The sequence below is a fragment of the Python bivittatus genome, unplaced genomic scaffold (assembly GCF_059951505.1).
Source record: "Python bivittatus isolate LINGU-HERP-01145 unplaced genomic scaffold, Pbiv_v1 ctg000700_np1212, whole genome shotgun sequence".
Classification (NCBI taxonomy): domain Eukaryota; kingdom Metazoa; phylum Chordata; class Lepidosauria; order Squamata; family Pythonidae; genus Python; species Python bivittatus.
In genome coordinates this window covers 19,942,902-19,967,168 of record NW_028277098.1, presented here as the reverse complement: position 1 = coordinate 19,967,168, position 24,267 = coordinate 19,942,902, and the positions used below count along the sequence as shown (strand labels likewise).

Genomic DNA, 24,267 nt, shown 5'->3' with positions numbered 1-24,267 from the left:
CTCTGAGTCTACAATAGCCTGTTCAGAAGTCTAGAACAGAACTTCCTGAAGCCACATCATCTTACCTTCAGGGTCTGCATTCCCACAGGCCCCAAAACACAGAATATTAAAAAGAGAGAACTCTGAAAGCATAGTTTCCTCTCTCTCAACTGCCTTTTCCAAAAGAGGAAGAAAAACCTGAGTGTTATTGAACAGGGTTAGAGGTGTCTGGTTACTGAGCTATGTCATTCTTTGTTAACCCTTCCTTCCCTCTAGACAAGTGTTTCTCAACCTTGGCAACATGAAGCATGCTGGGTGGGGAATTCTGGGAGTTGAAGTCCACACATTTTCAAGTTGCCAAGGTTGAGAAACACTGCTCTAGATGCTTCCGCATCAGGCCTTTATTGTCTAACTCTACAACCATTAAAGAGGTTTTATTTCCCATCAAGAGCTGCAGTCTACTTCAGTATGAAATAGTCTACCATTTTGATTTTCAGACCAAACATCAAGGATTTCCAAATGTGTCACTGAATTCCCTGCCCATGCTGAGCATGTTATATTTTTTCACACCTCTCTATTATATTCTATTTCCACGTATGCTATTGATTTGGTGCCAACTTTCTGCCCTTAAGTAGGGCTTGTTTCTGTGTTAAGAGCAGTCTTTCTCAGTTTAGTTTGTTCCAGATGAATTGGGACTTCAATGCCCCAAATTCCCAGCCAACTTAAACATGTTGAGTGAGAATTCTGGGATTTGTTGTCCTAAAACAACTAAAAAGAAACAGATTTGGGAGGCTGATTTAAGGGATTCTAGACAAGTAATAGCAGTACACTATAAGGCAAGTTCAGAATTGTCTACATGTTCTGTTGCTGGTGGGTCAAAGAGTAAATACAGGTGAGACAACATAATTGCAGAGCTTCCACAACTGATCTCTTGAGTAATCCTAGGCAATGAGAGATTACATGGTGATTAAAAGATATCTCTTGTCCTACTTAGTGGAGCAGTTTCTGAACGTTTTGTTGCCTTTTGCCTTTGGTTCAAACAACATCCTATAAAAGGAAATTAGCTCTCAGTGTAGATAAAAATGTCCATGAAAATCATCCCGATGCTCTGTTCAGCCTTAGTTGCAAGCCTGCCACTGGTATCGCATATTCCCACAGTTGATTATATGGTTCCCAAGAAGTATTATGAACTCTGCTTTCTTGACCAGTGGAAGACAACTGTTCTTTGTTTTTGTTTTTTAAATGGGGCAAGGCAGCAATGTGGAGAATATCAGAGGAGAAGGCACAGCCAAATTTTGCAGCCTACTTTTTTGGAGAAATTGAAAGTTTTATATGAGAATTGGGCCAGTAAGTGAAACAATGGCTGAACACACACAGTTTGATCCTTATTTTAAAAGAAATGAAAAAAAAAAAAGCACAATTGTGAATTGGCAATTTGTCACTGAATTTCAGTGGTGTGATCTTGTAGTTGTAAAAAGAAAGGAAAAAAAAGAGCTAGGGGCCATATACAGCCCACAGACCACTTGTTGCCCACCTCTGCCTTAGGCAAGCAACTTGCTGGATGAGCCAAACTGTTGATGAATTATACTGGAAAGATATAATGTTTGCGTAATATTTTTGGGGGAGGGGGATCTTTTCATATAGAAAATAGGTGAATCATAGACAGATACCTACAATTCTCTTGACATCTGGATTTGAATACACCAGGAATTTTTGTTTATAAAAGTACACAGTCCTGTAGTCTCTTACTACAGTGATACACTAGCAAATGGAATAATATAAATATCAAAGGAAAAAAAACACTTTACTCATGTATCTTTATTCTAAATAGAAACCTAATCAAATATGTTGTTTTTGCTTCTTGAAAGAAACATATCTAGCAGTTCCATTATGAGCACTGCTTTTCAACACCTATCTTACCGAAGCTGAGTAAAAACCAGATGCCTTTTTGCTTCAGGAGTACTTCATGCTATTTCAGAAGCTTTTTATATTCATGGTTTATTAAGAGGGTATTTGCATTGCTTCCTCACGCTATTAGAGAAGGACCTGGCATGTGCCACAGTAGAAGGCTTAGAGTGACTTGGAAAGACAGACATTCATTGGGTTACGTTTTCACAAATGTTTCTCTATTATTGATGTGTATTCAATTTTGGCTTATGTATTTTATATTCTGCCATCGTCTAGGCTAGCAGCAATATCTATTACTATGATCCTCCTTAAAGGAGATAGTGAAAATAACTATTGCCAGCAGTAGGAATTTTAACTAAAGATGGAAAGGAACAAAATTTTAAAAGTGAGAAACAGTGGCAAATTGGAAGAAAACTCTCACAGATCAGAAAAGTACAGCATTTATGATCCACTATCATAAAGATCATCCCCACAAAGAGGTGATTCAGAATAGTGATCAAGCCCTTCTGCTGGTGCTTCTTGCTTTTCCCAGGCTTATCTCTGAACAGGTAGAGCAAGAAACAGTTGGGACGCTTGCAACGTGTTGGAAACACGGACAGTTGCATGGAATGCCCGTGGGGAATGTAGCCCACAAGGCCTCATATTGCCATTCTTGAGCATACTTAAATGTGCCTTAAAATAATGCAGTAATGGAGCATCTAGGCCTTAAAGATAACATCACTGATTCAATATCTAATGTCAGTTCTCCTCAATATACTTTTTAAAAGACCACTTTCTGGTAAAGGGAGGAGGGAGGAGCACTGGAATAACTAAGTGGGACTCACTTTACAAAGCTGAATATTGATTGGCACCAATGAAAGTTGACAGGGTGTTTTGAGAGTTTTTGGTTTAAATTCCAACTAGAGAGAATTCAGAAGGAAATAGATGGCAATGGGGAATTTCACTGCATCGAGCTTTTCACCCAACCTAGCCTCAATGTTGATGTCCTGATCTGAAGTGAGCTCCTGCAAGCTTACTCTAGAGTAAGTAAAATCTATAAGATCAGCTGAATGTTGCACAATTACTGATACTCAGTGTGGTTTACTTCTGAGAAGTAATAACGGAAGCTGCCTTCTCCTCAATTAAACCTTTTTCTTAGTTCTTCTAGCTCAGTGTTTTGCTGCACTAGTGGAAAGCCTGTGGACCCTGGTATCCTGTTTGCAGCTTTTAGTGCCTTGAAACTGCAAGGTAACCCTCCCCCCTTTTTTTAAATAAAAAAAAGAGTAAAGATGAGAATAGGAGTAGGGAGCTCCTACTATTTTCAGTCTTAAAACATTCCACCTCAAAATGGCCTAAAATCAAGAACCAAGGTTAGTAGCATAATTTTTGCCATTTGGGGTGGTTTGAAAGTGGAAATAGGAATGATTTACCTCCTAGAAGCCACCTGTTCACATTCCTATCCTTAATCACCCATCTCCACATGGTTTCAGAAAAGAGTTTTCCCTCCTGCTTAGACTGAACATGGGACTTTCTGCTATAGCTTTTCCTGAATTGATAGGATTGCACTGTAACACAAACTTAAGCTAGTAAATCTAAAAGGTCCCTAGATTGAAAAGGACTCCATGACTTATGTCCTTTCACACAGTGAAGTCACCTCTTTGTGATCTATTTATCAAGAGGGAAACAAGCAGGAAAACAACAGCAACAACCTCTGAAGCTTTTTGAGGAGTAGCTTATACTCACTCAAAATTGTAATTAATATTGGTAGAGTATCCACTTTTTTCTTTTCTTCTTATCTACATTTAATACTCTTAAGGCACCTACATAATAGAATATTAAGAATCTAAGCATATTATATAATATCATTGTATTGAAAGAACATATTTTATTAAAACTGAGAAGATGGAGCAATAATTGGTCTATATGGCTAGATTTAATAGTATGTTAAAGGACTGAACTAGTTCTATATTAACATTTTATGGATGTACTTTTAGTTTTTACAAATGTCAGTTATTTATTCATTATTCTACATACTTTTTCTGACTTTATTAGCGCTGGTATATTTTTGGTTGTACTTCATATCATCTGGTTGTAATATTTACCAATCAATCAATCAATCAATCAGTCAATACACATACATACATACATACATATATAAATAACATACTCACTGGTTCAATGACAGCTGCTTCTCCTTTCTGTCCTTTTTCTCCATACACATGATGGCCATTCACCTACCAAATCAATGCACAAATACATAAGAATATAGGTCAGACTTAAATACCTTTCTGAGAACTTTCTGAGATTCTTAGAATTCATTGGTCTTTCATTAGATCTTCACAAAACTGAAAACTGAAGGATGATATTCCAGCCATAAGCCTGAACGCTTTGAGAATCCTTAACATTTAACCTGTTCTTAACCTCAGGTGAGATCCTAATTTCCATGGGAAATTAATAGGCTGCTTTATATCAATAGAAATTTCTACCCAGCCTTACCTACACTGACAGAAACTCAATCCTTTCTGGAGTTGCCTGGAACAGAACTTTGAATATCTGCATATAAAGGATGTGGTTTATTGCTGAACAACAGTCAAAGTAGTCCCCATATTAATAAACTGATAAAGAAAATGGCTTCGCAGAATCAGTCCAAATCACCAACTCTGATATAAACATCCATTGAATGTGGTCCCTTTTCCAAGTAGTATCTGTCTGCTAACTTCCTTCATATGAATATTAATAGAGGAGGTGCGCTCTCCTATGATAGAATATTTTCTCTTGAAATAAGAATCCTGAAAACTACCCTTCTAAAAGTCAATCTGTGATTTTCAATCAAACCAGTAACATTTTTGTTCTATAGATTCAAAAAAGGTGGTGGCAGGGTTTTTTATGCACAGGTTTAAGTTTATGTAGTTAAGGAGTCATGGGATTAGTCTGCCATAAGCACAAACGGTCGTAAATACAAACTGCATATTCAGTCATTTGTGCATGACAGAGCAGAAGTCCACTTACGCTCTTATTTATTTACAGAGGCAGCTTATAAATCACATGAATAAATCAGATTTATCCTGGCAGAAATCTGGCAGAGGCTGCACCAAGCAGAAGGGGGCAGTGGGGGAGAAACCTTACCCTTATGTTAGTCTGGAGTCAATCCTATATTATGTCTATTTCATTATTATTATTGTTGTTGTTGCTGCTGGTCGCACAGCCAGCATGATGTTTATTATTATTATTATTGTTTAAACTTGTAATACACCCAATTCTCAATGACTCTGGGTGACTCACAACAATAAAAGAAATTACAATCAAATCAATAAGACATAAAAGATAAAATATGGCGATAAAGCGAGGGATCTTTTCCTTGCCAAAGGCCTGGGTGAAGAGCCAAGTCTTCACGGTTCTTCTAAAAAACAGCAGAGTAGAGGCCATCCACTGTAACTGTCCTACTCAGTTAGGAGCATTTATTCATCTTTGTTTTTTTTTTTCTGAAGATTTATTCATCATCTTCTTATGATTTGTCTGGTTCATGTTCAATTTTTTTTTAATGTTACTGTTTTTATTCCACTGTTTGTATCACTCTGTATACCACTTTCTGCCTTGATGTACTGAGTAGTATATAAATTGTAGGGTAAGAAATATATTCTAGGAGACATTTGTTCCAATGTTCTGTTGGATGTATCTGTCCCCTACATTAATGAGAATCCCAAAGTCCTCAAATCCAAATCCACAACTTCAAACAACTACCAGTGGGAAATAATGGTTTTGAAGCAAGTAAGTAATGATAAGGAATCAAATGCACGCTACTTTTAAGCCAATGACATTTCAATGAGACATGCAGCAAAGAATTTCCAGTTTTTGGTCATAGTGGGTCCCACAGTATCTAACGGATCAATCTTTTTGAGGTCCTACATATATTTGAAGAGGTTTATAGACAGAACTTACTAGATACTTTGAAATATTCAGATAAAACTGCATCTGCAAATCTAGATAGCTTGGATGACTTAATGCAATATAACTGATTCTCTGGCATCAGGTAAGCCTTTGCAAAAAAATAAACTTGATCCAGTTTATGAATGCTTATGAAGCCAGAATCAAGAATATATGGAACATCCTTCTGCTAGAAGTTAATCTGATATTACTTTTAGCACTGGCTAAAGGTAACTCTTGTTTTGTTGGGATTTTTGAAAAATAAAGAGCCAAAGGTCTATTAATTTATATTTTTCATACAAACCACATTTTTATATTATTAGTTTTTCAAATGATATTGTATGTACTGTATCTACCTTGAGATTCTTTTTTCAAAGAAAGGAGGGCTACATAGTTTTTTAAATTAATACATAGCCAGCTAATCATGTTGTGTTTCATGCCTCCGCCCCCAGTATGTAGCCCCCCAAAAAAGATATTTATAAGCCCTCATGAAATTCAATTTAACAAAATCTCTTTTATCTCTAGAACTGCAAAAACACTAGGGCAACACCACAACCATATGAGGTGGATGATGTGAATGATAATTCTCAAATTCAGAGTTCTACGGTAATACTGGGTTATATTTTAAATTCAAACAGTTAACCAAGTCATTTTTATGGAAATATATCAATATTCCCTTCTCCATTTTCCATCTCTAATTCAATTACAGAAAATATAGACACCAGTAAAGAACTACTAAACATTCAGTATCTTTGAAGACTACCTCAGATGTATCCAACTTACGGTTGTTTCTGTGATATCAGTCTCTGCTGGAACACCAGGCCCAAACTCCTCATTAGTAGGATTGGTTGGCTTCTCTTCATATTCTTTATATTCATAAAAATCATATTCGCCTAAATCTCCATCTACCACAACTTCAGATTCACTGTGGTCTACGCCTCTGCTTCCATAATCTGTTTCCTCAGTTTTTTTAATCTTTGAATTATAATCCTCTCCCGTTATGTATTCTTCAGTAAATACTTCTTCAACAGGAATGTGCTATTCATATAAGCAGTAGAGGTTTGGGAAACAGGATGAATATGTGGATTACAGTTAGTAAAGCAAAGTAAGCATTTTGCAGATTTTAATATAATGGTTTGCAAAATAAAACAACAGCTGTACAGCTTGGCATCTTTTAACTTGTTTCTGAAAAACTCAGAAGCCTGTTTTTCAGAGTTATTAAAAGATTGCCCCAACACATATGCATATGTGCAATGAAATTAATTCTTTTGTAAATTTATATTTTATTATTTACACAACTATTAAATGAACCCCTAGGAATTGATGTAGTTAGATTATTTAGTGACAAATTCTCATCAGTCCAGAATTTCTTTTACTGAATTTTTCAGGTATGCAATTCATAAGACAGTAGTGTGTGTGTGTTTATTTACCAATTACTTCTAAGTTTTTATGCTTGGCTTCATACATGTTAATGTCAGTAACAGTGTTAAAAATACTTACGGAGTTCTAACAAGATGTCGATTAATATTATGTAACTATCTTATTTTTTTTTGTCCTGAAATGACTGTTGCGAAGTGTTTTAAAGGAGTTTGCAGATATCACCTCAAGCCCTTTCTTGATCTTTGAGAAATCATGTAGTATAAGCATCATGCCAGAAGACTGGAAAAAGGCAAATGTTTTTCCTAAGGCTAGAGTAATTGCAGACCAATCAGCTTGACACTGATACTAGAGAAAACTCTAGAACAGCTTATACAGTCAGTTTGTGAACATTTTTTAAAAAAATAACACATTTCTTGGCAGCAGCCAGCATAGGTTTCTCAAGAAGTCATGCCAAACCTGATCTCCTTTGTTGGATAGAGTGATCAATTTAGTAGACCATGGAAATGTGATGGATCTAGTGCATTTGACTTCAGCAAAAGATTTCATAAAATTTCCATGATATCCCAGTAAAGAAGATGGCAAAATGTGGACTTCCTACAAACTTTGTTACAAATTCTTTAAACAGTTGTACCCAGTGGGTATACACCAGTGGTTACATATCAATCTGGAAGAAAGTGTTGAATAGTATACCACAGGGTGATATAAAGAAAGTGAACCAGGGTTTAGAAAATACTGTTATCAAATTTGCAGTAGACACAAAGAGAGGGGAGATAGCAAACAATTTAGAGGAAAGTAATAAAATTCAGGAGGATCTTGATAAGCCAGAACAGTGGGCAGAAACATACAAGATTACATTCAATAATGACAAACGCAACATCCTTTTTTGGGTAGGAAAAATTAAGTATAGATTGTTAGGTGGAAGCATCTTGGGTAATAGCATATGCAAATGGATCAGGTTGTCTTGATGGATCATCAGCTGATAATGAGACAAAGTGTAATGCAGTTCCAGGGGGGTGGGTAGCAATCCTAGACTGCATCAACAGAAATACAGTTCAAGTTCATGAGAAACCATTGTTCTTCTCTGTTCTGCATTGGTTAGGTTATACTTAGAACACTGTATCTGGTTTGGGGCACTGAATTTTGGACAGGACAATTACAAACTGGGCCAAGTCCAGACAAGACCAACCAAGATGATAAGGTGCCTGAAGGTAAAAACCTGTATGGAACAGTTGGAGGAGCTGGGCAAGTTTACTCTGGAAAAGCAAAAGCTGCAGGGAGACATGATAGCTGTCTTCAAGTATCTGAAGTGTTGCCATGTGAAAATAGGGCACAATTGTTCAGAGTTGTTCCAGAAGACAGGACAATAAATGATGAATTTAAGTTACAAGGAAGTGAATTTTAGCTGGCAGTAAGAAAAAAAAATGTAATGGTAAGAGTTGTTCAAAATGGAATAGACTGCTCTAAGATGCAGTGGCCTCTTCTTTACTGGAGGTCTTTAAACAGAAACCGAATGGCCATCTGTTAGGGAAGCTGTAATAGTGGATTCCTGTACTAGACAGACTTGGACTAGGTGATCTACAATGTCCCTTCCAACCTTTTATTCTATGAATCTACAATATGATATTTAAAAAAAAAAATCCATGCACATTTAAAGCAGAACAGTAAAAGCTGTTTTTTTTTTTATCAGTATGCAGTATTTTGCAAAATCTTACTTATCTAAGTTCAATTTTATATCCTTAATAAAAGATGGTTCAGCATTGATTCAACATAAAAAGCTGCTACCACGGAAGATAACAGCTATGAAAGTTCTGACTGAGAGCTGTGTCAAACCAAGCATTAAACTGTTAAGCACTAGCATTAGTTAAATAGCGTTTTCTTCAATATGCACAGAAACTAGCTTTAGAATAAGACAATCAAGCTCCAAAATAAATGTATCTGCTTTAGCACAATACAAAACCTTTAGAAATTATTGCTTAAAATCTCATTTTTCAGCATGGCAATATTTATGAATCACAGTATCCGCGTTCATAAATATTAGCTGATTATGCACACTCAGAAATGAGCAGATATCAGCAACAGAGAGTCAAGGATGATTTTCAATAAAGCTTTTGATTCATAGTCTAAAGAAAGATACATTTAGATCTCAGTGTATGTCTTTCAAATACAACTAGATTGTAAACTCTAGAGGTATAGAAACACATATCCCTAAGCAGTAAATGAGAACTGTACTTGACAAAAGCTTCTATGTATGGATTCCCATCCCAAACTGGGAACCATGGGAACACAGCAGAGGATATACAGATGCAAATCCTTATGCTGTTGTACATCTAGATATGATAGATACACCTAATTAATCTCATTCAATATTTGATGTGAATGAGATTGCAATATAGATGTGAACAAATTAACCTTCTTGTGCATAGCTAAATGTCTATTCTCCAGGCTCCAGTCGTCATTCACTCACTACGTTTTTCTCTCTTAAACAGAGATCTCATTTGGAACACTTCTCTATAGTGACCACTGAAAAAAACTAATACTTCCTTTCATGCCACAGAAATACGAAGGTGAGCAATGTCTTACATCATGCGCAGTTATCCTTGAGCTGTGCCTGGCCATTACTGAATGTTTTACTTGACATCCAAAAATGCATATGACTGCATTCCTACAGAAAATAGTTTTGCAATCTCTTGAACTCATTTCTCAGGTAAAGACTGATTGTGACAATGAGATCCCACAAAACTGGATCTCAGATACATAACACACGTGACTTTAGTCCTTAGCTGTTCTCTTAAATAACATTAACCAAAAATGACAGTAATATTTTTCACTGATGAAAATCGTTGAAATAGCCATGCCTTTATATTTCTCTATTCCTCATTACCTCATTTGGTCCAGTTGTTTGACTAGGAGTCGCAGTCTGGTAAGTTTCAGTTCCATAGTCAGTTTCAGCCACATTATACTCATGATATTCATCAACAATGTTCGCCTAATATGAAAGAGAAAGTACAAAGTTAACAGGCAAGGAAAAAGGCAAACACTTAAGAGGAATCTCTGTTTAACTAGATTACGATATTAGCCAGTGGTGTTTTCATGTACTAAGGGTTAGAGCTACTTGTTTTCATCATCAGAGATCTTCCAGGCTTAGTCTAGGAGAGATCTTGATTATTTCTGAGCTACCTTTACCCCTATTTTGCCTTTTGCTGCAGCTTGAGACCTTTTCTTCTTCTTGGATGACAGTGTTTCAGATTTTTTGAATGTGAACTTTTGGGGGTTGTTCTTTGAGCTAGCGATCACTGTCTTCTTCTTCTTTGGGGCTTTGTTCTTTTTCTGAAAAAGGGGGTGAAAGATGGAATGGGAGAACATAAATAAATGGGGAATAGCAGCAAGACATGAAAGATAGCAGGATTAGCAAAGGACAACAAATAATGATTTCCTGTCAATCGTCCTGGCTGCCACTGTTGAATTAAAATGAGTTTCATGAACAAACAGGAAAGGAAAGAGAAGAAAGGGAGCTTGATTAACATAAGACACCACGTGACAAAACCATAAGACAGACAAGGACGATGGACATCAGACAATAAACACACCACGTGCTGTTACCTCAGTGTATGCTACAGTCTCGTCGTATAATGGGGGTCCCTCTGTTACAGTTTCAAGGTCTTTATAATCTTTATAATCTGGATCCCCATAGTCATAGTCATATTCGATTAAATCTTCAGTTGCATACTAAATCGCAAAAGGAAAAATACCAGGCATTGTTGGGTTAGTGGCAGCAGGCTATATTAGCAATCCTGGAAAGCTCTTTCTTAAGTTTATCTTCTGTAGTTAGAAATAGAAGTTTCACAAATTAAGCTATCAGATATATAGTAGTAAGATTTTTTTCCCTAAAGGATTAAAACAAACACAAATTGAATGAAAAAAGGGCAAAAATGTGAGGTTTTTTTCTTTACTAAAACTTGATTTATGATTAGCATTTTATTATAAGTGTTACATGGAGTGCCTTTATATTAAATGTATGGAAAAATTGTGTTGCTTAATGTTATTATTAAGCTAAGAAGTTCTCCTAACTAAACATCAAAATACAATAGCGCCTCAAACTATCCTCAGTTTGTGTTGGGTCACCTAGCTGGCTATATTCCTAAGGTGGGACTAGACTACTATTATAAGGAGAGCTAGTTTATTTTAGTGGTTAGGGCATCAGGCTAGAAACTGGGAGATTGTTGAGTTCCAGTACTGCCACAGGCACAAAACCAACTGAGTGTCCTTGGGCCAGCCATTCTCTCTTAGCCCTAGGAAGCAGGCAATGGCAAACCACTTCTGAAATCTTGCCAAGAAAGCTGCAGGGACTTGTCCAGGCAGTCACCAGGAGTCAACACTGACTCGAAGGGACCAAAAAAAGCTATATGAGAAGAAATACAACTGAAATGTGATATAAGTCATTTTCTGGCATTAGGGGCTGTCCCTTTCATTCTGACCTCCGTGTGTTATTGAGTAAGTTCTAAAGAGACACTAAACCCATTCCATGCTGATCTGTGTGATTCAAAATGCCATCCTGTTAAATTCAGAGGCTTAAACCATTACTGTTCTGAGTAAAAAAGGGAGGCAATAGGGCAGCAGATGTGAACTGCATGTAATTCAAGGATACAGCATAAAAGCAAAGCATGGAAAGTGTAATTTAGTCATGGACCTGAATCCATGTTTTTAACCCCACTTATTCAGGCTTTTGTTACTCTCAATGCTTGATCTAATGACACCCATCCACAGAATGTGGATTCCCTCCCAATTAACATTGTCCAGGCTAACAGACCATAACAGGAGGAACGGTGAATTGAGTCCTTAAACCAACTGCACCTTTTTGAAAACCAACAAATGAAATCAGTCAACCCTAAATAAATTCAGAAAGGGAATAATAAGACACAGTTTTAGAAGTTTCAAAATCAAATTTAAAAATTCCAAGAAGATATTTTTAAACCATGTATACTTCCCTGAATTTGACTCCCCCCCCCCCTTAGCTGAGTTTCTGAAAGCTCTATTGACAAACAACTAACAGATTGTGGCCACAAAGGAATGTAACACCTCAATATCTTTCTTCTCTAACTAGTCAGCCAAGGAAGGTCAATTACATGCATTCATGTGCTTATTTGGGCAAACAAACAAAAATGAATGAAAATCTGTCACTAACAAAAACTTCACTGAATTCAGTATAATTATTTTATGAAGCAGGTAAGGGAAAAAGAGAGATGGAGAACATCCCAATGTTTAGATTTACATATTCTAAGGTACCCAGTTGAATTATACAAGTTTTCAACAAATCAACTCAGTTTTTGACCAGACTAGTTGAAAGTTACATGTGTTTAAATTCCCAGTATAAAATTATTTTAGAGACAAACACCTAAGAGGTGGCATATCTTTAAGACAAGGAAGAAATCACTGAATAATCCATCTCTAGGGACGCTAGTGATCAAGTAGGTCAATGTATGCACACCATCTTCTTCAAAGTATCTCCCTTAGCTAAGGCAACTCACCAACTATTTCAGACCAGTCTAAGAGGGTTTTTAAAAATAAATAATAGGACCCATCAACCCACATATAGCCAACTAGTCATGAGGAACTTCAATAGCAGACTATCCCTAGGGAGCATAAATTTTATCAGTCAAAAAAGGTAGAAGAATGTTAGTTATGTTCCTATGACAGCTACACAGGAATCTAAAGATACTGTACTTATTTTGTGTCCCACCTAGAATTTGATTTAAAAAATGGGGAATGCCGTGTACACGGAGGCCATACATTATGGATTAATGAGTTATTAGTGGTGAATCACAAGTTGTGCAGGTTTCCTCCCTAAGTATGAAGGGACTAGATACTGTAGGAAGCTGTCATTATATTACAGCAGTCAGCTTTGCCACACAAGTCAATATTCTTGTCTTCTCTGCAGCAGCAGTCCAGGCTTCCAGACAAGTCCTTCCCAGTGCATGCCGCCTCCTCCTTTTAACTGGAGATGCCAGGTACGGAACCTTGAAACTTCTCCATGCAAAGCAAGTGCTTTATAACTGATCTACTGTACAATAAAGGAGTTATTATTTCTTTCTAGCACTCAGATCTGCAATTAGTCAGCATTTTTAAAAGGACTACCTAAGCTTAATATTATTTCTATTAACAATGAGAGGATTTGTCTGAGGGCAAAATTAGCAACTGCTCCAGACTGTGCCAAGTTGGGGGCTAATAAAATGGCTAAAGACAGGTTAGAAACAGTTCTTTGGAGACCACAAAACAGAAACATTGACTGAATCAAAAAAATCTGTGCCAAGTATGCTGATTTAAACTACACACAGAGAGACACAGTAAGTAAATTGATATTCATTCTAAGACTTATCAGAGGCACATTTTGAAAAACCATTCATAAATGACAGCCAGGAAGATATATATAAAAAGAAAAGATATTTAGAAGGCTGACTTGCATCACACACAATCAATTGAAAAATATTTGTGCTCTTCTAGGACATTCTGTTTAATATTTTAACAAAATATCACTTTTAAAAAGGCATCATTATGTTTGTTCATTATGTTCATTACATAGACCTATAAAGACTTTGTGAAATGTAGTGTAACTTTCCTTCTCTCTCATGTTTTTCCTAAATTTGTGGGCTATCACTGATAATTTTTTGTAATAGAGCCAAGAATTCAGTGAACCAGTACACTGTAATAAATGTACATTTTTTCCTTTCACTTAGCTTTGTCAATCCAGCTAAAGACTCTAGGCAGATTATTTTACTAACTAGATGCCCAATCTAGCAGTCTGCTAATTTTGAGCAATCATTACTGCAGTTGGATGACCTGGGCATTACAGAAATCTTCTTGATATAATATCCGCTATACAGCTGAATAGCTTTCCTTCCTGAGACAACTTTTGGGCTGGTAATAGATCATCATTTTACATCCACCATGACATCCATGGACCGTTCCAATTAATCTGGCTTTGCCATATGTAACTTTAGAACAAAACATTATGGCAATACATTCCTATCTCATGTTTAACATGTAATATGTGCATATATCACTTGGGCCTACGAAACCACCTTATACAGAATCAAATTATTAGTCCGCATACCTAATGTAATATCATCTCTTTGACTGGAAGTGATATTTTAGGATCTTTAGAATGTATTCCTTTCAATTGATGATTGGACATTTAGAGGCAAATAAAGAATCTGTCACCAAGTAATATTTCTTCTCTAAATCTTGGGCCATACATGGAATTCATTCACATCATTTTCTGAATTCATTTTGTGTGATGTTGGCAATAATATTTCAGTATAAAATAAGCATTGTGTCTTCTTACTTAGTTTATTTGCAAGTTGGATTAACAGGGTTGGGGACCATTTGTTATTTATCTGTTCAATTTTAAGTCACACATTCCTGCAGCAGTTGGATATCTTCTTTTTCAGCATAGATTTTCTGATAGTCCAAATGGCTGATGGAGATTGCTAAGCGTTCAGAGCAGTCTGCTTAGCTTGATATACCAAGAGCACCAAGATACGCCTTCATTCAGATGGAGAAATAATATTTCTTTTCCGGGAGTTGAGATTCCTTTCCTTTTAGGCAGTAACATACACCCAAACAAATTTGGAGGACCTAATGCTTCAGAAGACTGAAGCTAAAAATGGGTGGATTTAAATTTCTTGGAAGAAAGATAGGCAGGCCTCCCTCCTAAAAATCTCTCTCACATACACTCTCTACCTCTTAATTCTCTGATAACAGTTGCTGAAAAGAAAAGCTTAAACAGGCAATTTGTGTTGGAATTTCTAAACCATGAGACAGTCTGGGGATTAATTCTGGAGTCTATCCTGGCTAGCTGCTTCATTCTTAATCATTTTTTCGCATCCTGGGAAAGGCAGAGAAACAGCAGGAGCATAGCCAAGGATCATGAAGTCTCATGTCTGATCACAGATTATACTGACCTTATAAAGTTATATACATACTATAAGGCCTTGTAGTTGAAATGACTACTTTCTGAACTTGTACCATTTCAGATTGCAGTGATTGCTCATGTGACTGAATTGTCCTCTGTACCTAAACTAGAATAACGTTAATATAATTATATGCATGCAAAAGTAGATTTCAGGAGAAAATAGTATCTTTCTACACAGAAAAAAATATTTTATTTATTTGCCTAGAGGAACATTAACCCAAGTCAGCCCACCCTTTCTGTACTGAATTGGTACAGCCCAGAAGAAACTTCATCATCTCATTTGCCAAATGTGAAAAATGGGCCTGAACTGTGGCCAAGTTTATGAAAGTGTGAGAGCAAAAATACTGAACACATTACTGTTGATTTGATTTAATGTACATCCTACTATCTCATGAGAACTAGAGTATTATGAACAATCGAGATATATTATACATTCATCCTACATTAAGGATGAAATTATATACCATAATCTCAATCATAAATTTCACTTGGAAACCATTTTTAATGTTGCCCAAAGAGATTTTCTTTCACTAGTTTTTCATTTTTCTTTTCTTTCACTAGTTTCAGTGCCTATTTAGCCATAAAGCAAATAAGAAAAGGGCCATTTTTGAAGATACTCTTTGGAGTAGCTATTCGGGGTAGTGAACCTAATCTAATTTAAAGACCAAATTGTGCCACACACATACCCATGGGGTTAGAGGGAAAGGCTCTGGCTTGGAAGGGGGCAGGAGAAATCCTCCTATCTCCAATCAGATATTCACTAGAGAGAAAAAGTTCAGAGCTAAGAAAGATGCTGTTCTGGAGTTCCAAGAGGATTCTCTCTGACTCACAACCAAACAGAAAGCCTTTCTGAGCACTGGGCTGCTTAGTTCCAGTTGATCATAGTCATTTACATTCTGACTGCTCAACTGAGAAAAGCATTTTTCTCAATGGGTCCTAGAAGATCATGATGGATCAGATGGAGAACTTTTGTAATATTTGGTCTATTTCTTAGAAGTTCAACATGCTTGGATCAAAAAAAATTCCCAGTGAAGCCAGTTTGATTATAGAGTTTCCCAACTGGGTGTCCTCTAGATGTGTGGAATTCAACTTTCAGAATTCCAGCCAGCACAGCCATTACTGGGAATAGGAGAGTTGAAGTCCACATGTCTGGAGGGTACTCAGATTAGGGAAGTCTGAATTAGAACACAGAAACTAAATCAGAGCAACTTATACTAATGTATTTCAATTAATAAATGCATAATATGCCATATTATTCTCCAGGGATACTTATTTGCTATGATACTAATCAGTAGATACATACAATTTATTTGTATGACAAAGTGAGTTCTTTATACTTAAGAAATCATTCTCCATCTCCAGATATTTATTCTGGCTATGTGCACGTACCCCCTCAAATTTTACAAACCAAGCACTTTTGTAGGTGAATGCAAAAAAGTTCAAGTTAAATTCCCTATACTTAATGAAGCTCTCCGCAATCGTTATGAATTTTATCAGACATACAAACAAGCAGTTTTTAAAAAAATTCATATCTCTTCTATTTGAGTTGATTTTCTGAATAGTTTCTGAAAATATTTTATGTATTTGTACCTCCCTGCCCCTTTCCCCCAATGTTGGAGGATTGGGAGAGCAGGCTGATGAACTTCCATGTGGCGCTCTGCCAGCCTTAGTTCAGTGGATGAAGAAACTCCAAGACAATTCTCAAGGGTCAGTATACTAATATAATTATACGTATAGTACCAACATGTGTTATCTTTCAAAAACAAAAGAAACATTTTCTTGCACAAATATTCACTGTGAAATGATAAATATTAAACTCATTCCAAATCCAGCCAAAAAGCATAACCCTGCACCAATTTGTCATAAAAAGTCAAACTAAAGTTCAAAAAAAATAAAAAGTACTGAGACTATAGATGAAAACTTCACCTCTGATTCCAGACAACTTGGCCACCGGCTGTAAAAATGCAATACTGTCTTTTATGCAGATGCCTTAACTAGTCAGCATAGCTTCTGTGCAGGTAATGACAACAATTTGAGATAGTTTATATGTTAATCCTGGGGGTGGGGGGAGATGCATAGAAGGCACAATTATTGGAGAAAATTCAAGCCAACACAATAAGCATTAATCTTCAGAAAGAAGTATATTGCTACCTATGCAGTGAGCAATGAATTATCATTCAATGAACAGTAATTAGGAACAATCAGGAAGGCCCAATGAAGAAGTGGCAATGAAACAGCTATTTGTTGTTGTTCAGTCGTTAAATCATGTCTGACTCTTTGTGACCCCATGAACCAAATCGCGCCAGGCCTTCCTGTCCTTCACTGCCTCCCTGAGTTTGCTCAGTTTCAGGCTCATTGCTTCAGTGATGCTATCTAACCATCTCATCCTCTGCCGTCCCCTTCTCCTTCAATCTTTCCCAGCATCAGGGTCGTTCCCAAAAAGTCCTCTCTTTGCATTAGGTGACCAAAGTATCTGACCTTGAGCTTCATTATCAATCCTTCCAATGAGCAGTCAGGGTTGGCTTCCTTTAAGATTGACTGGTTTGACCTCCTAGCAGTCCAGGGGCCTCTTAAGAGTCTTCTCCAGCACCACAGTTCAAAGGCATCACTATAAGGAGTTTAGCAAAGTTAGATGGTACTACTTTCATAATCACACGTACTTGCTATTGATAGCCTTCTTGGTGTCTTCATGCATGAAAAGATGAAAATGAAGAGTTTGCAATGTTGTTGGTAGATTCAAATATCTTCCTCCATAATGTTTTTTTAGGTGAACTTAGATTAATCATCTAGAACTCTTTCTTCTGCAGGAACCTTTATATAATGTGCTTTGTTTGTTACTGTTGGCATACAGGGAGCAACTGGTATTTGTCCATCAAGCTGCAGTCTTCCCAACCTGACTGAATAATTCAAAAGATAATTTGACTACTGCAACTTTCCCCAGCCTTCTGGGAAATCTGGAAGTTGCAACTTCGATCTATACGAGGATTAGTGAAGGTTGGTCTGCTATAATGGCTCTCATGGAGTCATGGAGTATATATAGTACGCTCATGCTACGGTAGCTCTCATGGAACTCCAGTAGGAGTGTTTTACATCATCTCTCATCTCATGCTTTATAAACTGCAAATACGAAGAAGTTGGAACTTCTGTATGCAAAGCTTGTGTTCCGCCACTAAGCTGTAATGATTTTGCCCCAGTATAACACAGCGTAACTTGCGACAAGTTAATGAGTAGAAGATTGTAGTTTAATTTGGCTTAGGTCAGGTTAATCTGTGGAAGGTTGCTTGTGATCCTATCTGATTACAGTTTGGCTCTGAGGGCCTTCCGCATGACAGTGATATCGCTATCCTCATACTCCAGAATTTAGAAGCCTCAGTCAGACTGCAAGTAAAGGACACAGCAGGAAGTAAGTCCTAAATTATGATGTGCATGACTTTTGCAGCCAGGTGGATTGGGATCTGAAAATAATATTCCTTCCCCAAATCCTTGAATATTCTTGTAACAGGGTTTTTGATCTAACTGACAAGTATTTGGTTTGTTATAGAAGCAATTGTGGATGGAAATGATTTCTATGATCTGAAATGCAACAGTCTTGGTTACAGGCATAAGTCAAGAAGCGCTAGATGCTCAGCCTGGATCCAGACTGAACTCCAGTGACAAAATGTCTAAAGTGAGTTAAAATCCAGGAAAAACATATTTCTTTCTGTAGAATGTCTGAAGTTACAGTAGGTTTATGTCTAACTGGTAAGGATCCATTTGTAATGATTATTGCACATGGATGAGTGTTTTGATACAAGTTCAGGAATGAAATGAATAAATCCTTGCATTACTTGATGTAATATAATCTTTCCATTGTGAATTCATGCCTCCTTTTACCAGAGAGAAGCACATTTGTATTATACAACTTAATCATCATGCAGCTCCAGTAAAAATGACTGTTTTCTTCATTAACCGCATTCTAGAAGCATCAGCTCACTGCTGAAAAAGGAGGCAACTGGCCTATATGAAATATTCTAAGTGGGAAACAAAATCTGTTTTTGTAGTGGATGTGCATTTTTTCTAAATATCCTGGAAGGGAAATAATATTCTGAAGCTTTAATCAACTTTGGTTTTGAAAAGAATATACCATACGTGTCAACGAATCATGCAACAAATATCTCAGATCCAAAAGAGGCTGATCTGCCCACACTACCATGCACTGTAAAAGGTATTGCTAAATGGTAAAAGTGGCAATGAAAGACAGAGGGAAGCACTGCCCAATCTGTCTACATCATAACTTGAATGTATGACATTATTATGATTCTAATGAAAAAGCAATTGTTTTAGGGTCTGCTTTCAGAGTAGGATATCTTACTATGTACAAATCCTATTTAAAAAGTGCAGGAAAAAAATGCTGTTGAATTCTGGAAATATTTGTGATTCTGACCATCTCTGGATTGGGTCCTCCACTGAATCAGGCTGCAGCTAAGCTGGCCAAAAATATTGCCCTGTCTTAATGCATGTGAATACATGACATCATCCACTGCACTTAGCCCTAAAAATAACGTATTAGCAACACTGCTGAGGTTCTCCCGTCTCCCACAATGCCACTGTGAAGGAATTCTAAACCATTCCTGAAAGAAAGGGCCCTTTCTACATTGCTGCACGTAATATGACTCAGAGGCACAAATTGTTATCACGTTAAATAATTTGAGGTTGGAAGAGGTCAGTTCCCAAAGAATGTACAAGAATCAAAGGTTACTGAAATATTTATGGATGACATTGCTATAATTGCTCTCAGGAAATACACTGAAATGCTGTCTTAACTAGACAGTTTATTATCTTTACTAGGGATAATATATCTAATTCATGCACATCCTTTGTGTCAGACATTAAAAGGGTGCCTCATATGATCTGTGTCTCTAAAGGAAAGCAGCTCTAGTAAATCAGCAGGATTTGGGAGAAAAGGAAAAGTAAATTAACGATAAAAAAATGTGCAGTGAGTCCCTTAGAAAGTATAGCTAGACTTCATTGGGTTCTTCCTTCCAAAAAACATTTTTAATTTAAATACATCTTTTCTTTCTTTCAGATGTCCCCTGCAACTGGGACCAAGCCAAAACAAATGAAGCAGACTTCCCTTTGGGGATCAATTTCTCCAGTCAATGTATGAGATTTACTGAATGGTGGGATTCTGTTCCAAGCAAACAACTGAAGCCTTTGCTTAGAAGGTATTTTCAAATTTGCCTGCACTGTCTGCTTATATATATACTCTAGGGGCAATCCAGCCTGGAGAAGGCCAGGATGTATATTACTAAACAGATCTTTTCCCATCTCTGACTCCCAAGACGTGGCTACACTAATATAATTTGTCTGGACTCAGTTTAATGCATCTGAACAGTACAAAGGGGATATTTACAAAAATCAGTACTGTCCTAACCTTTTTCATCAGTCTTGTAATAATCAATAATAAGAAATAGGTGTACAATGAAATTTCCTTGTGACTCCTGAAGAGTCCAAAGTGTTTTGAACTAAAGTATCATAATATGTTCAAGTACAAAATGAATCAATGTCATAATTTGAAAGTGCAAATTCTTTTGCTCTCTCTCCTTTAAAGTCTAAAGATACCATTGCTTGTCACTCTCAAAATCAACATCTGTTCCAAAATATCTGATAACCACATTTGAAATACAGGTAGTCCTCACTTAACAACCATTCATTTAACGATGGTTCAAAGTTACAATGGCCTCGGAAAAAGTGCTTTACAACCTGTACTCGCACTTACAACTGTCACGAACCATCTCACTACCCCCATGTTCATGTGATCACGATTTGCAACCTTTTTTACAATGGTCGTTAACTGAATCACATGGTTGTTAAGTGAATTCAAGCAAAAACATCCACTGGTGTGATGGAAGGCAGGAGTGGGGAAGGTTCTGGAATGGAGCTTCAAGGTTGCTAGGAGGGGGAAGAGACATTCCAGGGGAAGCACCTTCTCAGTCCCCAGCCAGAGTGTGGGAAGGCCAAGAGGATGAGACTGGCCCCTCCCTAGGGCATGATGGTTATAGTTACTGTTGTTGTGGTATAGATTTAGTCTGGCAAAATTCTATTAGGTGTAAGCTAATAAATGAGCTAAACTGTTCTGGAATGTCTCACTGTTGTTCTTGGGCTCAACCTGACAATTGGGGAAGCTGGATTTGTTTAATGACCAAGTGATTCACTTAATGATCGTAATGATTCGCTTAATGACCATCTCAAAAATGGCCAGAAAATCAGGCCTGGTCACGTGGTGACTTGCTTACCGACCACCTGGTTAACGACCAATTTTCCTGTCCCTATTGTGGTTGTTAAGCAAGAACTACCTGTATAAATTTCAAATCTGCATTAAATAACTCTTTAAATCTCAAAATAAATCTTAAAATAAATATTTAAATCTTAGAAGTATAGTTCATAAAAGTGGTAGGTTGCGAAATCAATTAATGACACTCAAAACCTGTGCCGTTCAACAAAGATGCAAAGAAGTGATTATGCTTCTATTTTTCTTAGGCTAACTACAGCATCCTATAAGTATTCACATGAAGAAAAACCATAGGTTATTGGAAAATTTCATGCACTACATGCAAAAAGCCCTAGCTTCAATCCTTAGCAACTTCACATTAGGTTCAAAATTATATCTCTCGGGAACTTTGGACAAAGAGGAAAATTTGGCATTTGCTATCTTAATTGCTCCCATTGTAAATATCTTTTTCCACTATTCCTCTTTCCCTCATCTTTGACCTGTTTCTTTTTACTTTTTCATATAAAGCATTGGGGGCTCATGGAAGCATTGTAGAAATAAATATAAGATTTATCTGACCTCATGGACAGCGAGGGCAGACAGAGAGGAAGGAAACAAACAAGGAAAGGTATCCCCTATGATCAATCTACCCCCACTAAAATCTGCCACCCATGACTTCAGAGATATAGCAGGCAGAATGTTTTCTCAGCCTTATATAGAACACAAATGCATTCAAAGCCTACTCAGACTGGATATGTACTGAACTCCAAACTAGACAAAGACTATAACCTAAGCATCTAACTACTACATAGTAATCAATGGTGGTATCAGAGAGCAACTTTCCAAAATCCTCCATGCATCTAATAAAGTTAGCTATACCCTTATTCCATCACTTTGTTAGCCTTTTGGATCAGAATTTGCAACTAGCATCTCTCCCTCTTTCAGTACTTATTTTTTAAGATTGGAGATTACATTTAGGGCTCAGTGGGAAAATAGCAAGGACTACTCTGGGAAAAATCAGTATTTCTTTAATACACCATGACAAAATCCAGAACTGGAGCAGATTATTAAATTTGGAAGGACACGAATTGAGATTTGGGTGGCACGGCTATTTATGGTATGATAAAGTTAAGACTAATGTGAATTTTAAGAATCTTTTTATTAGATGTGTCATTTTGAGGATTTGGAATAGATATAAACCTAGACTGTGTCCAAGAATACCCCTATGGTTATCCCCACAACAAGCATTTTATAGGAAAGAAATGGTAACTAAGCAGAAATGGTTAACTTATGGCGATATCCTTGATATTCATCAAGGAGAAATTAAAATAAAATCAAGAGAGGATTTGACATCTCAAGGACATTCATGCCACTGGTTTTCATATGTACAACTTGGAGAAAGATTTAAAGTTGATAAACAGATATATGGTTTTGAACAAAACAAAGCTGTTTTTGAAACTGAATTGTGCACCAGTGATGAACACCTTATTACTAAAATGTATAAGCTTTTATTGAGATTTAAAACAGAAGATGAACAAGTTAAAGACTGTATAATAAAATAGGCTAAAAATTTTGGACATAATATACAAATGGAACAATGGGAAAATATGTGGATGAAAGGGTTAAAATTTACTTGAAGGAAAATTTCTATAAAATGATGTATAGATAGTATTTGTCACTAGAAAGACTATCCAAAATGTACAAAGGGGCTTCAAATATATGTTGGAAATGTGAACAACATGAAGGGTCTTTTTATCATCTTTGGTGGGCATGTAGTAAAGCTAAAAAACTTTGGACTCAAATTCATATATTAATTCAGAAGATGTTGAAGGTTAATATACAGTTAAAACCAGAGACTTTCCTTTTTGGACTGATGGATAAACAGTTGGAAAAACCTCATGGACATTTGTTTTTATAAATGATAACGGCAGCTAGATTTTTATATGCTCAAAGGTGGAAAGACTCAACATTACCCACAATGGAACAATGGATCGTGAGGATAATGGAGTTAGCTGAGATGGCAAAATTAACATCTTTGCTTAGAGAAAAAACACTGACTAACTTTAATGCCAATTGGAAGCCCCTTTTGGACTTTTTGCAGGAGACAGAAAAAAATGAAATTATGATTTACGGATTTGATGATTAGTTAAATAGTAAGTTATACAAAATATGTATGTCAAGATGTAGTTTTAGAGTGAGAGGTCACTAGATGATTTATCTATACAATATCTGCTGTATAATAAGTTGGAAGTCATTCTTTTTGTAATTTTTCCTGTCTTTCCTTTTCTTTCCTTTTCATCACTTTTGTATTCTTTCTTTATTTCTAACTCTCTTGTTCTCCATTTCTCTCTTTGATTATTAGTACTTGTTTGCTTTTATCTTTATGCTTTTTATAACTTAATACAGTCCTTATATATATAATAAAAAAAGAACACGGAAAGGCAAATGCCCTTGTTTCCTTGTTATTTCCAACGTTCCAATATACCACCAAAAAAATAATACATTTCTGTCCATTTGAACGAAGGGGAATCTTGGATATATTCAGAAAAGCAGCCCTGATGTGGTCTGGGTGTAAATTACACATACATGCAAAGCAGGACAGAGGGCCAACATATAACTCCCTCACACAGAGAACGGAAGGCATTTAGCTCCAAGTCAGTCTTCCACAATAGCATGAGTCCAGCACACCTGCTAAAGTGAAATAAATCTAATAAAAATGACTCATTACTTACTTCATCAACTTGAGGTTCTTGAGCTTGGGGAGCATTGGGCACAGGAGAATCACAGTCTGGGCTGTAGTGCTCGCAGTGATCATATGCTGCTCTGGGATCACCAACGATCAGCAGCTGCTGAATATCACCCTGCCAGGGAAACATAA

General features: G+C 36.6%; 1 protein-coding gene across 1 annotated transcript in view; it reads right to left on the bottom strand.

Moving 5' to 3' along the window:
• Positions 1-24,267, bottom strand: part of COL11A1 (collagen type XI alpha 1 chain) — a 246,369-nt gene that overhangs the window by 162,030 nt on the left and 60,072 nt on the right. The window contains exons 5-9 of the mRNA XM_088153779.1: positions 24,122-24,250; positions 10,771-10,896; positions 10,052-10,156; positions 6,574-6,828; positions 4,038-4,100 (exon numbers count right to left, since the gene is read on the bottom strand). Coding sequence (XP_088009905.1) covers positions 4,038-4,100; positions 6,574-6,828; positions 10,052-10,156; positions 10,771-10,896; positions 24,122-24,250 — 678 coding nt within the window. The remainder of the gene's footprint in view (positions 1-4,037; positions 4,101-6,573; positions 6,829-10,051; positions 10,157-10,770; positions 10,897-24,121; positions 24,251-24,267) is intronic.